The sequence below is a fragment of the Athene cunicularia genome (assembly GCF_003259725.1).
Source record: "Athene cunicularia isolate RWA chromosome 1 unlocalized genomic scaffold, athCun1 chr1_part2, whole genome shotgun sequence".
Classification (NCBI taxonomy): domain Eukaryota; kingdom Metazoa; phylum Chordata; class Aves; order Strigiformes; family Strigidae; genus Athene; species Athene cunicularia.
In genome coordinates, this window is record NW_020799092.1 from 3,453,257 (window position 1) to 3,467,878 (window position 14,622).

Genomic DNA, 14,622 nt, shown 5'->3' on the forward strand with positions numbered 1-14,622 from the left:
CTATACTGTTAGGCTTTTCTCCCTGAAGAGCATGTGACCTGAAACTACAGGGCTTTTGGTCGTTTTCCCACATGATGGCCCTGCTGATTGCTCCCTTCCCCCAATAATTTTGCAGTTTCCTGACTTGATCTGACTTACACAGTATACTGATCAGACTACATAAGGATTACTTTAGATCCGACCTCGTCAGGCTTGTGTTGTTGGGTTAGGGTTTTGTGTTTTCTTTAGCTGTGCTCTTGAACCATAAAAAGCCTCAGATTCTTCTGCTGCTGTAACAGGCTGCAAGCTTGTCACCTCCAAGGCTCTTGTTTGTTCTGCAAATTTTCTTACTAGGTGGTATGTTTAGGATCTGCCCTCTAGATTCAGTGACATGCTTTCTCAAGTTGACTCATTTTTCCTGAAAATATATTTAGTTTTTCAGACAGCTCCATACCCCTGACCCTGCAGTGTTCACAGTTCTCATCTGGCCTTGTTTCATTAGCAAACTTCACTAATGTTCCTGTAGATATCCAACAATAATAACTTTATTGCTGACATTGCTGGCTCCTCATTTTGTTCCTTAGCATGGTGCTGTTATTAGAAATATTTACTTAAATCATGTGAAGCAGGGTCAGCAGTGAGGGTATTAGTAAAGCAACTTCCTTGGTTTGCACAGTGGGTGTGGTGTTCCAGCAGTGCTGTTTTTCTGTGCGGTGGCCAGTCCTGGATTTGAGCATGGACCTGGAGAGAGAGGCTTGCTCTGAGATGATGCCTTGGCTTCAGGGGGGTGGTTTGAGACACCTCAACCCTTTCTGTGCCCTGACCTTTGGGCTGAGGCTCTTCTCATGTGGAAGAGGAAATCCTCAGCCTGATGGTTTTGGGCACAGAAAGAGAAACTGTCATTTAAAGCTTCCCTTTGTGGAGGAGAGCAAGGGTTTTCACAAGTGAGAAGATTAATTCTTCCACTCTGCATAAATCATCCTTCTCTCTTCAAAGGGAAAACAGCAGGGCCCACATCAGAAATGAGTCTTTTGGGATAATATTGAGAGTTCCTGATGTGCTATCCCCCTCCCTGTAATGATGGGCGGTGGGGTGGTATCAGAGCTGTTGCTGAGTTTATCTCTTCAGTTTGTCTTGATTTCCTCCTATAGTGTTCTCAAACAGTGTAAAGATGTGGAGCTCTCCTTCAGTGATGTGACGGGCAAGCCTGAAGCCTTCAAAGGCACCAAGAAAGGGATGCTGTATCTCACCCCTTACAGGGTAAGTCTGGTGCCAGCAGGGCTGCTTCTTTCTCAAGGGATCTTGTAGACTTTAGACCAGAAACCTATTTGGTGATAGAAAAAGTGATTTTTGTTATGGGAGGAACCACTGAGAGTACTAGGTTGGAGAAGGGAAGGTGGAAATAGGATAGTGCATGTCTGTTTCACAATCCCAATTCCCTACAAAGGCATGTGCAGTCCTGGAAATCACTGTCTAGAGAATATATTACATATAATGTGTCAGTATTACTTTATCTGAAAACTGTCATAGCCTATCCTTAAAAAGCAAACCAATAAAACTCTGTAAATGTGCATGTGTGTTTTAAATGGTATATTATTTTGCAATAGACATGCTTTAGGTGAGTGAGCCATGTGCCATCATATCTGTTTGGGATCTTGCACTATTAAAGCTGTGAAGTTACCTAATGCATACTGATACTAGGAGTTATGTTACCCTCTGGTTATAGCTGGCTGCTGCTACAACTAGAACTCCATGACCACCCTTTATATCTAATTCAAGTAATTCAGAGGTGTTACCTTCTGTCTTGCAGATGATCTTTGTGTCAAAGGGCAAGGATCCTATGCTGTCTTTCATGATGCCGTTTTATTTGGTGAAAGGGTGCTCAATTGAGCAGCCTGTTTTCTCTGCCAACTACATCAAAGGACAGATTCAAGCTGAGGCAGGAGGTATGTGCCTGTGCTTTGTAGATTGAACTCTTCCCAAGTGTCACAAGTCCTTTTCTGCTGAACATCAGATAGATGGCTTATGTGCACAGGAAGTTCGGACAGAGTAGCTGTGACAGTACAGTTAGCATGTCCACGCTGAAGTAACTTGTGTCTTCTGAAATTTAAGGCACTGCTGCTGAGGTACATTCTGCCCCCGAAGCCAGAACTGACTTTCACGGTGTGACTTTTGTTTAATCCTGCAAGTTCTGTCTTGCTGTCTATGTTGGTGTGTATTTGCTTTCCACGTGTGCTTATTTTCTCCGGTCTTTGACCTGGAAGGGTGGATAAGTGACCAAGTCACCGCTCATTGGCATCGATAGACAGAATTAGCAAGCACTTTTGTTTTTTGGAGGACAGTAATTGCTTACCAACTTGGATATGTTTGTGTGCATTTAGGATGCTGCTGTATATCATTGATTTAGCTTTGTGCCCAATTTAGTGATGAAACTGTGGGAAGTTACAGTCATGATCATGACAAAACATGGAGAATTGCAGAAGATAAATGGATTAAAAACAAGACTTCTTCCCTCTTCAGCCCTGGAATTTATGTACATTTCCATGGCATCTGAAGAGCTTATGCTTTTGTTTTCTGTTCGTAACAGTATTTTAAAGTGACTGGGTTTTCTGGGGACTGTGGACCAGCCCACTTTCTCAAGTTTAAATCACACAAAGACAGTGGTTTTAAAGAGGAGAATCTCCAAGGGGATGACTTTATCCATGTGGGATTGTTTTGTTGTATTTCTATACTTTATTTCTGCTTTGTCCCCAAGAGACTATCTTTACTTTTACTAACTTCATTGTTACACAAGAAAGATAAATCTTACTTTATGAAATCTTTTATTTAAATGATATCTTTTTTCTAAAAGCACCAAATAAACAAAGCACCCCCCAAAAAACCCACCACAAAAGCCCCTACTCTTACTTACCTTGCAACATCATCACCTACTTGCATTTTTTCTGAAAAATTGCTATTATATGTAACCATTTATGATCTTCTGTGGGTCAAATAAATTAAAAATGTTACATTTGATTTAAATCCCAGCCTTAGTTGCAGATCCTGAACTGTAGTCCTTCAAGGTCAACAATAAAACTTAATTTGAAGGCTTTCAAGTAAAATCCTCAGTAAATTAAGTGTTCTTTCTTTACATTGTATTCATTATTAGGTTCTATTAAACCTTTCAAGAAAGAACAAAACAACCTAGCATCTAGAGTAGGCTGCTTCTGTGTAACTATAGTGGGGATTGTCTTTTAAAGGATAAAGAAATAAAATCCTGTTTTTTTTCTTGAAATACTATTTCTGGGGACATCTGATAGCAATGCCATGACTCTTTCCCTCTGGTAATAGGACTCAAAATAATTTGGGGAAAAAAAAAAAACAAAAATTGAAATATTAACTGTTTTGTTGTCTTGACTGCTACTGAGGAGATTAATAGTCTCTTTCAATTCTATTTTTCTCTCTCCTAGGTGGCTGGGAAGGGCAAGGGATATTTAAACTGACTTTCAACAGTGGAGGAGCCATTGAGTTTGGACAGCTGATGTTCAAAGCTGCCTCTAATGGTAAGGGATCTTCAGAGCCTGCAGTTCCCCCATGGCTGTCTGAGCTAGTTAGAGAATAGTGCTGCTCTTCAGCTTCATGGGGAGAAGAGTAGCCTATGCACTCTTCCACAGCAATGTATTTTTTCTCTTTCCAAGGGAACTTTTGTTTTTCCTTCCAATAATTTTTCTTTCTTTTTTTTATCTTAGTGCTTTGTGCAGTTGGAATATTCTGGGGTTTGTGCTTCTGAGACAGATCAATTTTTTCTACAGAAAAATTGACTCACTCACCTACCCTCAGTTTTCTTCTAGAATAGTGGAGTAAAATGAGGGAAGTTAACATGCACGTTTGGAGAGGGGGAAAAACAAATTTAAAAAAATAACTTCGGGGGAATTTACATTTTTTTCTGATAAGAAAGTTTAAAAAGAAGGAAAAACCGCCCTACCGATACTTGCTTTAGAATTGTCTTTTCTTCCAGCAGTGGGAGCTCTGTGATGGAACTGGTACCCGATAGCTAGTATTTTGCAGCTGGTTTCTTTCAGCACCCTGTGAACCTGCAGTGAGGAGACTAATGCCGTTCAAAGACAGTACTATACACTAATTGTGTATAGTGAATTTAGATGAAAGGAAGTGGTGCTGCATGAACAGGACTATTTTCCTTTTATTCTATACATTTAGTTGTAACAGAAGGTTGTCTGGCGTACTAAACATGTGCTTCTCAGCTTCTAGTGGCGTTCCTCTCCAGAACCCTGGCTATGGCTACACACCTGTGCCCGGAGGGTACACACCCACCCCACCTGCTCCTGGGGGTTATTCATCTGTGCCAGGGGGCTATGCTGCTCCTCCACCACCAAATGGACCCTATCCTTATGCACCACCTCCGATGAATGCCTACGGACCTTCTCCACAGCCTATGGGATATCCATATGCCCAGACTCCAGGTTTGGAAGTTGTGTAATGATGACTGGAAGGGTGTGTTTGGTGTTAGTTGCAAAGAAATCACAATGGTACTGTGAGGGTTACTGTAGTTTTGTCTCCACTGAGGAACTTCGTCGTGTGCTGTTGTTCACACCCATGTGTGTCTCTAGTTGCAGCTGGGTGGGAGGTGAAAATGTGTTTTGTAAATTGTGCTGCTGCTTGGCATTATTGCCTGCTGGCCTGACAGGCAAAATGTCGAATCCCTGCTGTCTGCATCCCTGCCAAGCCTGCAGAGCTTCCCTGACCTTGTCCAGGGCTAATGTGCTTCTGGGCCTGTGAACTCTCTTCCTCTCTGTCTCGTTGCCACAGTCCAAAGCATCAATCCAGTGCCATCTTTTTCAGGTATTTACCCACCACTTCCAAACATGAACCCCATGTATGTGCCACCTCCTCCCCCCTACTCTGGGCTATCTCCTGCAGGACCCTCAGCCCCCTCAGCTCCCCCAGCCTGGGTGGGCCCAGGAATGCCAGGTAAATGGGACTGTGGGGCTGCCAGGGTCTGGGTGCAAAAGGGTGTGTGGGGGCTTGGGCTGTGGGTGGCGTTGTGGGTGCAGCATGGACTGGGGAAGCTGATGCTGTTGCAGGAGCTCAAAGTCGTCTTGATCTATTATTTGAGATAACAGAGGGTGGGGGGAGCTGCTCAGCTCTGCACTGCATAGCCTGTGGTCAGCTCTAGCCAGCTTGCAGCTTTCTTGAACTGCTGTGAGTTCAAAGCCAGCTTGCTGCAGTTGCTGCTGGCTCTTTGGACCTTTCTTGCCTCCTCAGAAGAGCTGTGACTGGGGAGCAGGCTCTGGGGCTTGGGCCTAAGGCAGTGTAAGATGGCTTCTTTTCTTTCCTTTGTAGGGGGCAGTAAGGCCATGGAAGCCGCTTCCAGTGCGTATTACAACCCCGCCAACCCACACAATGTGTACATGCCCATGGTGAGTACTGCACCTGTGGTCTGTGGGTGCCTGCTCCCTCTTCTATCACTGATAGTGGCAGCAGTTTGCTTTCCTTGCAAAGTCTAGTGTGCCTTCATATTGAATATGCACAGAAAGTATGCATTTTCCTGAGAGGGGGGCATGGATGTTGGTCCCATGAAGAAGGCTTGTTAAACTCTCAATCAGGAAAGGAGAAGGACCTTAAAGATTCATCCAGTAACAGCCATTTGGTACTTGTCTTACTCTTAAAGGTATAACAAATTTGCATGGGTACAGAGAACACACGGAGGTCTCTGCTTCTGTTGGGCCTGAAAGTGGGGAGGGTTAAGGAAGAGCAGATCACTCAAGGATGAGAGCGTGTGGGTTTCTCTTTATTTTTTTTTTTTTTCTGGGCTGTATGGAGATGGGGAGGTCTCTCACTGTTCAGTCAGTGGCAGCTGGTAGGTAGGCTGTAGCCTACATCTGGTATGTGGCAGCCAGTCTGCATGTGCCTTTCCCTGCCTTGCCTGGCTGTGTGGTGAGCTGGAGACCAATGGAGCAGTAAAGCTGGCCCTCAGCCCAAGGGCTTGTTGTCTGCTGGGTCAGAGCTATGAATATCAACAGAGACAAAGCCCAGGATGTGAAGGGAGGATGGTGATTAAAACAGATTAAATAGTCTGTTTGCAATAGACCGTTTGTTACCTGGTTTTGAGGGGACCTTTACTAGTAACATGATGGGAGGCAGCATATATCCTGGAGTATAACTGATATAGAGAGGAATGGTGTGATGAAATTAGAGCTTAAAACACAGCACCTGGCTCTGTAGCTCACTGAAGAGGGGTCATTTCTTGCAAGCCAAGCCTGGGAACGCCTGGGAAGAGCTCATCATAAAATGAGCAGGATTGTTGACTCTACTGTATCTCCTTCCAGGATCAGCCACCTCCTTATGCACCTCCTGAGGATAAGAAGAACAACTAACAGACAGAAATTGCAACCAGCCTCCCACACTGTCTCTCCCTGAAGACAATTGGCTGTTACTACCCCTTGGGTTAGCATATCTCTAGGTCCCTTTGTATATATACAATACATGTAGTGCTGGGCAGCTGAGCACCTGCCCTCCTTAAACATTAAGTCAGTGGCAATACAAGGCAGAACAACAGCACTTTCCTGCTTATTTGATTTATCTCATGGGGTTGAAGCGCTTTTTGCTCTGCCATTGGCTTGAGGAGAGAGATGGACTACTCCTTAAACCACCAGTAGACTACATCACTAATCTAGGACTAAAATATGAAGGCTCTGGGATCTTGGAGTAAAACTACTTGGAATGCCAAACTTTTGACTTCTGAAGCACCACTCAAGGGGAAAGGTATAGAGAGCCATGAGGTTCCTTGCATAGACCCTTGGTGCCCTAGAAAGGTGTTAAATTCCCTTAAATTCTGGCACAGCTCACTGTGAGATGGGACTCTGGAAGTCCTGTATCGTGCTGGAACAGTGTGTTTTATGTTCTAGACTACCAGTCTTGGGAAGTTCATCCTAAGAGACACTGAAGCCTTGAACTATGCAAGAGGGAAGGGGATGGGCCCCAGTCAGCCTGCCTTTGTAGGCATTGAAGCAAACAAAGGTGTGCCACAGGGCAGGGAGTTGAGACTGGCAGGTGTGCAAATCGGTCTTCCTTTCCCTCTCATCGAAGCAGGTCTCATATATCTGTGCAGTGATCTTGTGTCAAGCAGCTGTTATTCAAGCGTAATGGAGTCAAGTGCTGCACAGGAGGCTGCTTGCCTTGGAGCAAAATATGTTCCATTAGGAAGTTGACCTGGCACTAGCCTTGTCAGGAGACAGGTCCTGTAGCCCTGACTCCCTCTGCTGAGCAAGCTTGTGCTGTGAGCTAGCTCCACGGGGGAAAACTGGCCTTCATCTCTTCCTCAGCCCACTACAGCCAGCATGTGTATGACTACATCTGAGCAGCGTGGGAGAGTCAGCACTGGAATTCCAGAGTTGGGTTGCTTAGGGGTGCAGTGCCCGCTCTCAGCTGAAAACCACTGTCTGGGGTGGATGTTACTGATGCTCAGCTCTCCTGCAGAGTGGCTGCTCAGCCACAACCTTTCCTTCTTCCTTAGGACATAGTGCCATTAAACCTGCTCTGAAGAGAGTTCCTCTAGTCTGGTGATCCTTTACATACGGGGTGATTGTAATTCTTTGTACAGCCTTCCTACCTTCACAGTGAAGGGGAAGGAATGTTTCCCTTCTTACTTCCCTGCATGTCAGGTCTCTCCAGTAAGTGAGACTTCCATGTGTGAATTCCTAAATTAGCCCTGCATAGGGGGAAGTACCTCTATAAACACCTTTTAAGTCTGAGTTAGAGATATTCTAATAACTATATCTTAAAAAAACCCCAAAACAACCATGAATGTTTGTTAACTTTTTGAATTGCACTTTAATACAAGAGTGTTGATACCTATAGCTGCCTGTTCACTGTTGTGTGTGTTGTGTTCACCGTCATTCTTGCCTGCTGCACGGGAGGCTGGAGCAAACAGCAGTCACTGGTGGTTTGCTCTCGGGTTGGCTGTGAACCAGTCCTTTCTCCTTGGTGCATGGCTAACCTGGATCTGGAATCAAGTAACTGGGGCCAGAGAAGAAGGTGGGGCTCATCATCCTGCTTCCTGGGGAGGGTGGAAGGCTCTCACCCTGAGACCCAGAACTGGCACATGTTCATGTCCTCATGTCACCACCCTTCTAATGCCCTATGGCTGTATTCACAGCACCTCTCCTATGTAAATTTACTGCTGGAGGGAAGGCATGTGTTTAAGAGGAAGTCCTTGCTAGCCAATTTCTTTTCAGTGAGGGAAAAATAAATGCATGGTAAAGGAAAATGGCACTTAACTCTGCACTGTAAAATCTTTTTTCCCTTGTGCCAGGGAAAGCTGTTGCTCTGCTAACCTGTAACTACTGGAAAGCCATTTCCTACTATGCATCAGTCTAGTCTCTGGCAGGAAACCAGTTCTGTTTCTTTGCACAGTTGTTCCTGTTTTGAGGTAATGGTACTGTAATCCTACATTAACCATGTAGTTGTAGCTAGCAACACTGAATAAACATGAAACGGAGAGTCTGTAATCTGCTTCCCCTTTATTTTAGTTAATTTGTCTCAATCGCTCCCCAAGAACAAAGCCAGTTCCTGTATAAAGACATGAAGTGCACTTGTCCTTTCTTGTTAGCATGGCAAGCATCGTGTTCAGTATCTTTGCGCTGCACTCAGACAAAGTTTCTGGAAGTGGCCAGAATCAGACATTTGATCCTGCAGGAACCAGAGTAAGTGGATGACCAGGAACCCTCCAGCATCTGCACAGAAATGGGATACTAATTTTTTTTTCCCCTTTATTTCCTCGGTCTCAGGCTTAATCTTGTGTCGGTGTCCCTGGGCTGCAATTTTAAGAAGCAATCTTCACAAATGCTGCACCTTGCTCCAAGGCAGTTGGGGCAGGTCATGTCTGCTCTTAAACTCCTCATGGGATGTGTGCTGTATGAAGGTGAAGCAGTTGAGGGCTTTAGTCTGTCCCACTACTCACTTCCAGTTTACTAGTGCAGGCTCCTCCTCAGGATGGAGCTGTGGATGGAGCTGTCTTTGGGAGGAGGAGGAGCCTTTCCCTGAGAAGCTCCGAGTGCTCAGCCTGCTGGAAGAGGGCCTGAGCCCCCTTTCAGCAGGAATTCCCTGCGTAGAGCAAGAACAAGCTGCAACTTGCTGCTGGGAGGCAACTGTGACCATCTCCCAACGAAAAAGACAACCTCAGCTGAGCATTTGCATCTTCCTGACACTGCTTTGTGCACAACACACTACGGCTCTGCAGTTTTTGGTGCTGTACCACAGCAAGGCTGCTGGGGTTGTACATGACCAGTGGAGGTTTTTGCTTTGCTGTGATCTAATACCAGAGGGGCTTTAATACAATGCTAGCATGCGTGGTAGGCTGATGTAGTGCTGGCCTCCAGGATCCTGGCAGCAGGAGCAAGGCCTGCAAGCAAAACATCTCTGCACAGGACCATCATACCTCCAGGAGCTCTTGGTCCTGGGGAGGTGTCTTGGTTTCAGGTGGGACAGAGTTAATTTTTCTTCTTAGTAGCTAGGATAATGATGTGTTTTGGATTCAGTATGGGATTTGGCATAAGAGTGTTGATAATATACTGATTGGTTTTAGTTGTTGCTACGAAATCAAGGACTCTCCAACTTCCCATGTCCTGCTAAAACACAGGTGCACAAGAAGCTGGGAGGGAGCAGAGCCAGAGCAGCAGACCTGAACTGTCCAATGGAATATTCCATATCATACATCTTGCTCTTCGGGGATTGTGGTTTCAGGATTTTCTCTGCTCTAGGATCACTATCCAGGAATGGGCTGAGCATCGGTCAGCAGGTAGTGAGCAATTCTACTGTGCATTACTCATCTATATATTCTATTATTACTATTATTCTAATAACCATTATTATTTTATTTCAATTATTAAATTGCTTTTATCTCAATTTACAAGTCTCCTTACCTTTACCCCTCCGCTTCTTTCCCCTCCTCCCCCAGGGTAGGGGAGGGTGAGCAAGCAGCTGTGTGGTGCTTAGTTGCCAGCCAGGTTTAAACCAGGACAGGAGGGTACATTGGAAGGATGCAGCCCTATTGACAGCCCCTTATTCTAAGCCAAGCTGATTACAGCAAAGGAAGGAAGGTGACCAAGTCTGATACTTGAGGGTAATGCCATCACACATGGTGGGGGGGAGGTGTCACTAACCTAGAAGATACTAAAGCATCCAAAGCCTTTTGACAGATATTCAAACAGCCCCTGCAGCAGTCAGTGGTATTCAGCTTGAAGCAGCACTCAGGTGTCAGAGCTGACCAGCTCCCAACAGTGACTGGACTCTGCTTGTACGACATCTTCCACAGGAGTATCTCACAGGGCTTTGCAATCACCAAGGAATTATGCTCTGCACACCCTTAGGAGGCAGGTAACAAGAATTCCTGCTCTACACAGAGTGAGTAGACATAATCAAGCTGTTACTGGAGGAATGGTCACACCCCAGCACTGCTGGGCACTTCAGCGAAAGGCACTTGTATAGTGAAGAGCCATGTGTCCCAGGGTCTCGCAGCTCATGCCGGCACTGACCCACACTCCCGTCCACTGAGCCTTGTCACAGGAGGACGGGGCGGAAACTCTTGCTGAGAGCTTGCTGTCTGACAACATGCCAGGACTGCGCTGGGAGCGCCATGGGGTAGAGATACCACATCACCACCCCTGAGGGGTTAATAACGACCGAGAAGCTGTCTCCTGTTTTTAAGCCACTCATGATCTTCCCACTGTACACATCTTGTGCCTGGAAGAGACAAAAGGTGGTTACCAGGATTTCCACAGACCTTTCATCCTGAGGTCCAGCCATGGTCACTGACACAGCATGGTGGCACAGGGCACAGCATCAGGCAACAGGAGGGCAACCCCATGGGCAGCTGCCCCTTCATCCTCGAGGCAGGAGTGGGAGTTCCTCCCTCCCCGCAAAATGCACAGAGTGTCAAAAGAAGGGAGCTGGAAAGATCCAGGTGCTGTGGGGCTGTCCTGCTATGCAGTGCGCCAGTGGGGCTCACCTCATACACGGTGTCCTGGGGAAAGTGGAGCTTGGCCAAGCTGGTGGTGTAGACGAAGGGCATATCTGTCCTCCGGCTGAAGAAGACGAGGGCACTGGCACCCTGGGACAGCGGGCGCAGGAACACCTCGATGTGGGATTTCTCCTAGGGGTGGGGACAGGTGGGTGAGGCAGATCTCCTGGAACCACTGCTGGCCTGTAACTTCTGACCTTGCCCTGCAGGGCTGCTACACAAGCAGGTCCCCAGCTCCCACAGCTCTCCTGATCATGTTTCTCTGCATCGCTTCCCTCTCCATCCTTATTGCAATACCCCATGCTGCTCCTGTCTCCTCTCCTAAACACATCCGCCTTCCCCCTAACCTTGACAATCCTGCGCCCTTGGATTCCTAGGGGATCCTGGTTGATCTGGATCATCAGGCGGTTCTGCAGGATCTCCTTGGCGCTCGGGGATATGGTGCGAAGATCCGTGGACATGAGGAGTGGAGCTGCCATCACTGTCCACAGCGCCATTTGGGAGCGTGACTGCTCATTGCTAAGGCCAAAATTTCCAATGATAAGCTGGAGGGGAGAAGGTGAAAAGATGGGAGAAGCAGAAAAGGGTTAGAAACTTGTCTGCTTGTCACCTTTGGTGATGTTGCAGCCTTCTGGGAGGGAGCATGCATGGGAAACCTCACATGCACTTTTGCTTCCCCTCAAGCAACCTACAACTGCCAGGAGATCCCGCCCCTGTTAGGTGCTGAGCTGTCAGCACACGTTCAAATGCACTCACTAACCCCATCCCCAGCCAGGGTCAGAGCACCCACCACCCAGCCACACCATGTCTGGGTCATTCCAGTGTCCAGGGCCAGCTGCCGGCTGCAGCACATCCTGGTTTGCAGAGAACCAGTCCAGGATGGAAAGTACACTGTCCCAGGAGTCCTGGATGTCATCGTAGTTACGCCACAGGTTGCAGACATTTGCCAGGATGGTGTAGTTCACCTGGAGAGGAGCACAGGGTCAGGCAGGAGGGAGAAAGGACCCAGTCTGCAAGGTGGGGGAGAAAGGGCAGCCACACTTGTTGAGGGCTGCAGCATCCAGAAAGTGTGTGAAAGGCAGAGGGATCTGTAGAATGGCAACATCATATAATGAAGGACAGAGTCATATCTCTGTGTGACTGGGCACATCTCAGTACGAAAGGATGTCTGGCAAAAAAAGCACAGAGGCCATGGGGAAATATGATCAGCTGCAAGAATGAGGGCAGCTTGGGAATGACTCAGAATATGGAAGAGGAAATAAATGCAGTAAATTCTCAAGAAACATTACAGAACAGATTGTCAGGATCAACCCCACACCAGCTGAGGGGGATGAAGAGAGCATGGTCCAGTGCCTCCTTCCCCCAAACTCCCATCACCTAGCCATGTTGGGAACCCTAAAGTGTCCCCAGATGCCTGGCAGGGAGGCCATGTCCCCTCTGGAGACCTGCAACCCCATCCTACTGGGGTGGAGCTATAAGCAGGGTGTAGCACCCAGCTCCCACAGTTCCCCCAGACAAGAGCTTCCCTATGGCACAGGGGATGCAGGAAACAGTCACGAGATGGGACAACCCTCACCTTGGGGGGGAGCCCCCCCTGATATGCTGGCCAGCTGCAGGAGTAGACGATGGGGCGGCCTGTGGCGTTCAAGGCCCTTGCCATTTCTGGGTAGCCTTAGGGAGAGAAGATGACAACTGGTGAAGGAGGCAGTTGGCAGCAGCCTGTGTTCCAGCCCACCCAGCCAGGGAAACCCCAGGCTAGCCTGGCCTCCTGCCTTACATCAGCTCTAGGGCACCCAAACTCCATCCTCTTTGCCATAGAGCTGCAACAGGAGACATGAGGGAAGAACTGGCTGGCCAAGAGTTTCTGCAGACAGCCATCCGTCCTGACTGAAACAAGCGAGGGGAGAAATGCCAGCCGGCTGGGGAGCCTTTACCCTGTGCCTGCTCCTCTCCCGACGAGTAGCACCCATCCAGCTTCAGCATGTCCACACCCCACTCTGCAAAGGTCTGGGCATCCTGCTCCACACGGTCCAGTGTAGTGCCTGGGTAGCCCCCACATGTGAGGGTGCCCAGGTCACCGTAAATTCCCAGCTTCAGGCCACGGGCATGGACCTACAAGGAGAAGAGAGCTGCAGAAGAGGGGATGAGGTGGGTCTGAGGGGCAACCCAGGGACCAGGTTTTTCATCCCCTCCCAGTTCTCCTGCCATGGTGGTGTGGCGACACAGAGATCCCCACCACCCCCAGCAGGCACTCACGTAGTCAGCCAGAGCCTTAATCCCCCTGGGAAACCTCTCTGGGTCAGGAATCAGCCGTCCCGCCACGTCCCGCTGCTTGGCAGACCAGCAGTCGTCAATGTTGATGTACTGGTAGCCCAGCTCCCTCCAGCCATCCTCTGCCAGGCGGTCTGCCATCTCAAAGAAGAGCGTCTCACTGCAGATCGGTGGGACAGGAACGTGACAGGCTGAGACACTGCAACCTCCATGCCCCACCAGTGGAGGCAGTCAGCAGGACTTTGGGGCTAACTGAGGACTCTAGGGGGTCGGTGACCACAGGGCTGGCCTGGGCCATAATGGAAGGTCTCCAGGGCTTCTGTTTAAACCCTGTCCATGCCCTGTTCATTGATCTCACTGAGGAGAAGTATTTCCCCAACACCCCACAAAGCCCAGCCACATCCATCCGCACCAAAGGCTCTCCAACCCCAGCACCAGGACACCTGAACCCCCCGCCTCGCACACATCATGCCCCCCAAATCCTGCCACTGCAGGGCTCACCCCAGGGACACGGACAGTGCAGTGCCAGAGTCGTCCCGGTCCTGATGTCCGGCCCGACCACCCATCAACCCCCCTCCTGCCCTGGCATCGCCCCATCCACCCCTCGGGGCAGACCACGGACACCAGCCCGGCGTTTCCGAGCAGATTCCCAGTGGCAGGGGACACACAGGACAAGCCCTCCTTGTCGAACCCCGGGGCGGGGGGCGGCGGGGAGATGCCGCGCCGAGTCCCTCCTTGGCAGGGATCCCCGGGGAGGGGGCGCGAGGGGTGGCGCCCCGCCGCTCCTCGCCCCGCTGACCTGATGCAGTTGCGGGGGTCCGCCCGGCAGTCCACATTGCAGCGGAACCTCTCCCAGGCCAGCCAGCCCATGGGGGGGGTGAGCGCCAGCCCGTTTTCCAGGGCCACGGAGGGTAGGGCCAGGGCCAGGGCCAGGGCCAAGACCAAGGCCAAGGCCAAGGCCAGCCCGCTCAGCACCGCCGACCCCATCGCTGCCGCCGGTGCACAGAGCTCCTGTGCCCTCCCTTCCCCTCCTCACCCCAGCCCATTCCGGCCTGGCCCGGCCCCGCTCACATGATGCCGCCCGCATCACCTGACCGCCCGCTCCCACCTCCCTGCCTCTCGGCATCGCACTCCCTTGCTGGTGCTGCGCCCCGCGCTGTCGCACCCAGCCGCTATCGCACCCTGCTGGTGCTGCTGCACCCCATTGCCGTTGCACCCCATTGCTTAGCACCCAGTCGGTGTGGCACCCCATTGCCATCGCACCCCACCGTTGCTGCACCCCATTTCTGGCACCCTGTCACCGCCGCACCCCATGGCTACTGCAACCCAATACTTGTCGGGATGGGGGGGGGGGC

General features: G+C 49.4%; 2 protein-coding genes across 2 annotated transcripts; one reads left to right on the forward strand and one right to left on the reverse strand.

The window, feature by feature from the left end:
• The first annotated feature begins 640 nt into the window (after positions 1-640).
• WBP2NL (WBP2 N-terminal like) lies at positions 641-7,765 on the forward strand. Its single transcript, XM_026868598.1, has 7 exons — positions 641-1,239; positions 1,790-1,925; positions 3,429-3,521; positions 4,221-4,439; positions 4,819-4,947; positions 5,320-5,396; positions 6,306-7,765. The coding sequence occupies exons 1-7, from the start codon at positions 1,057-1,059 to the stop codon at positions 6,351-6,353; spliced, it is 885 nt and encodes a 294-aa protein (XP_026724399.1). The 5' UTR covers positions 641-1,056; the 3' UTR covers positions 6,354-7,765.
• NAGA (alpha-N-acetylgalactosaminidase) lies at positions 6,567-14,347 on the reverse strand. The gene is made up of 8 exons (XM_026868589.1): positions 14,067-14,347; positions 13,253-13,427; positions 12,931-13,108; positions 12,573-12,667; positions 11,800-11,961; positions 11,344-11,541; positions 10,985-11,128; positions 6,567-10,719 (listed from the first exon to the last, which is right to left on the reverse strand). Exons 1-8 carry the CDS (start codon positions 14,252-14,254, stop codon positions 10,537-10,539), a joined length of 1,323 nt encoding a protein of 440 aa, XP_026724390.1. The 5' UTR covers positions 14,255-14,347; the 3' UTR covers positions 6,567-10,536.
• Positions 14,348-14,622: the final 275 nt, after the last annotated feature.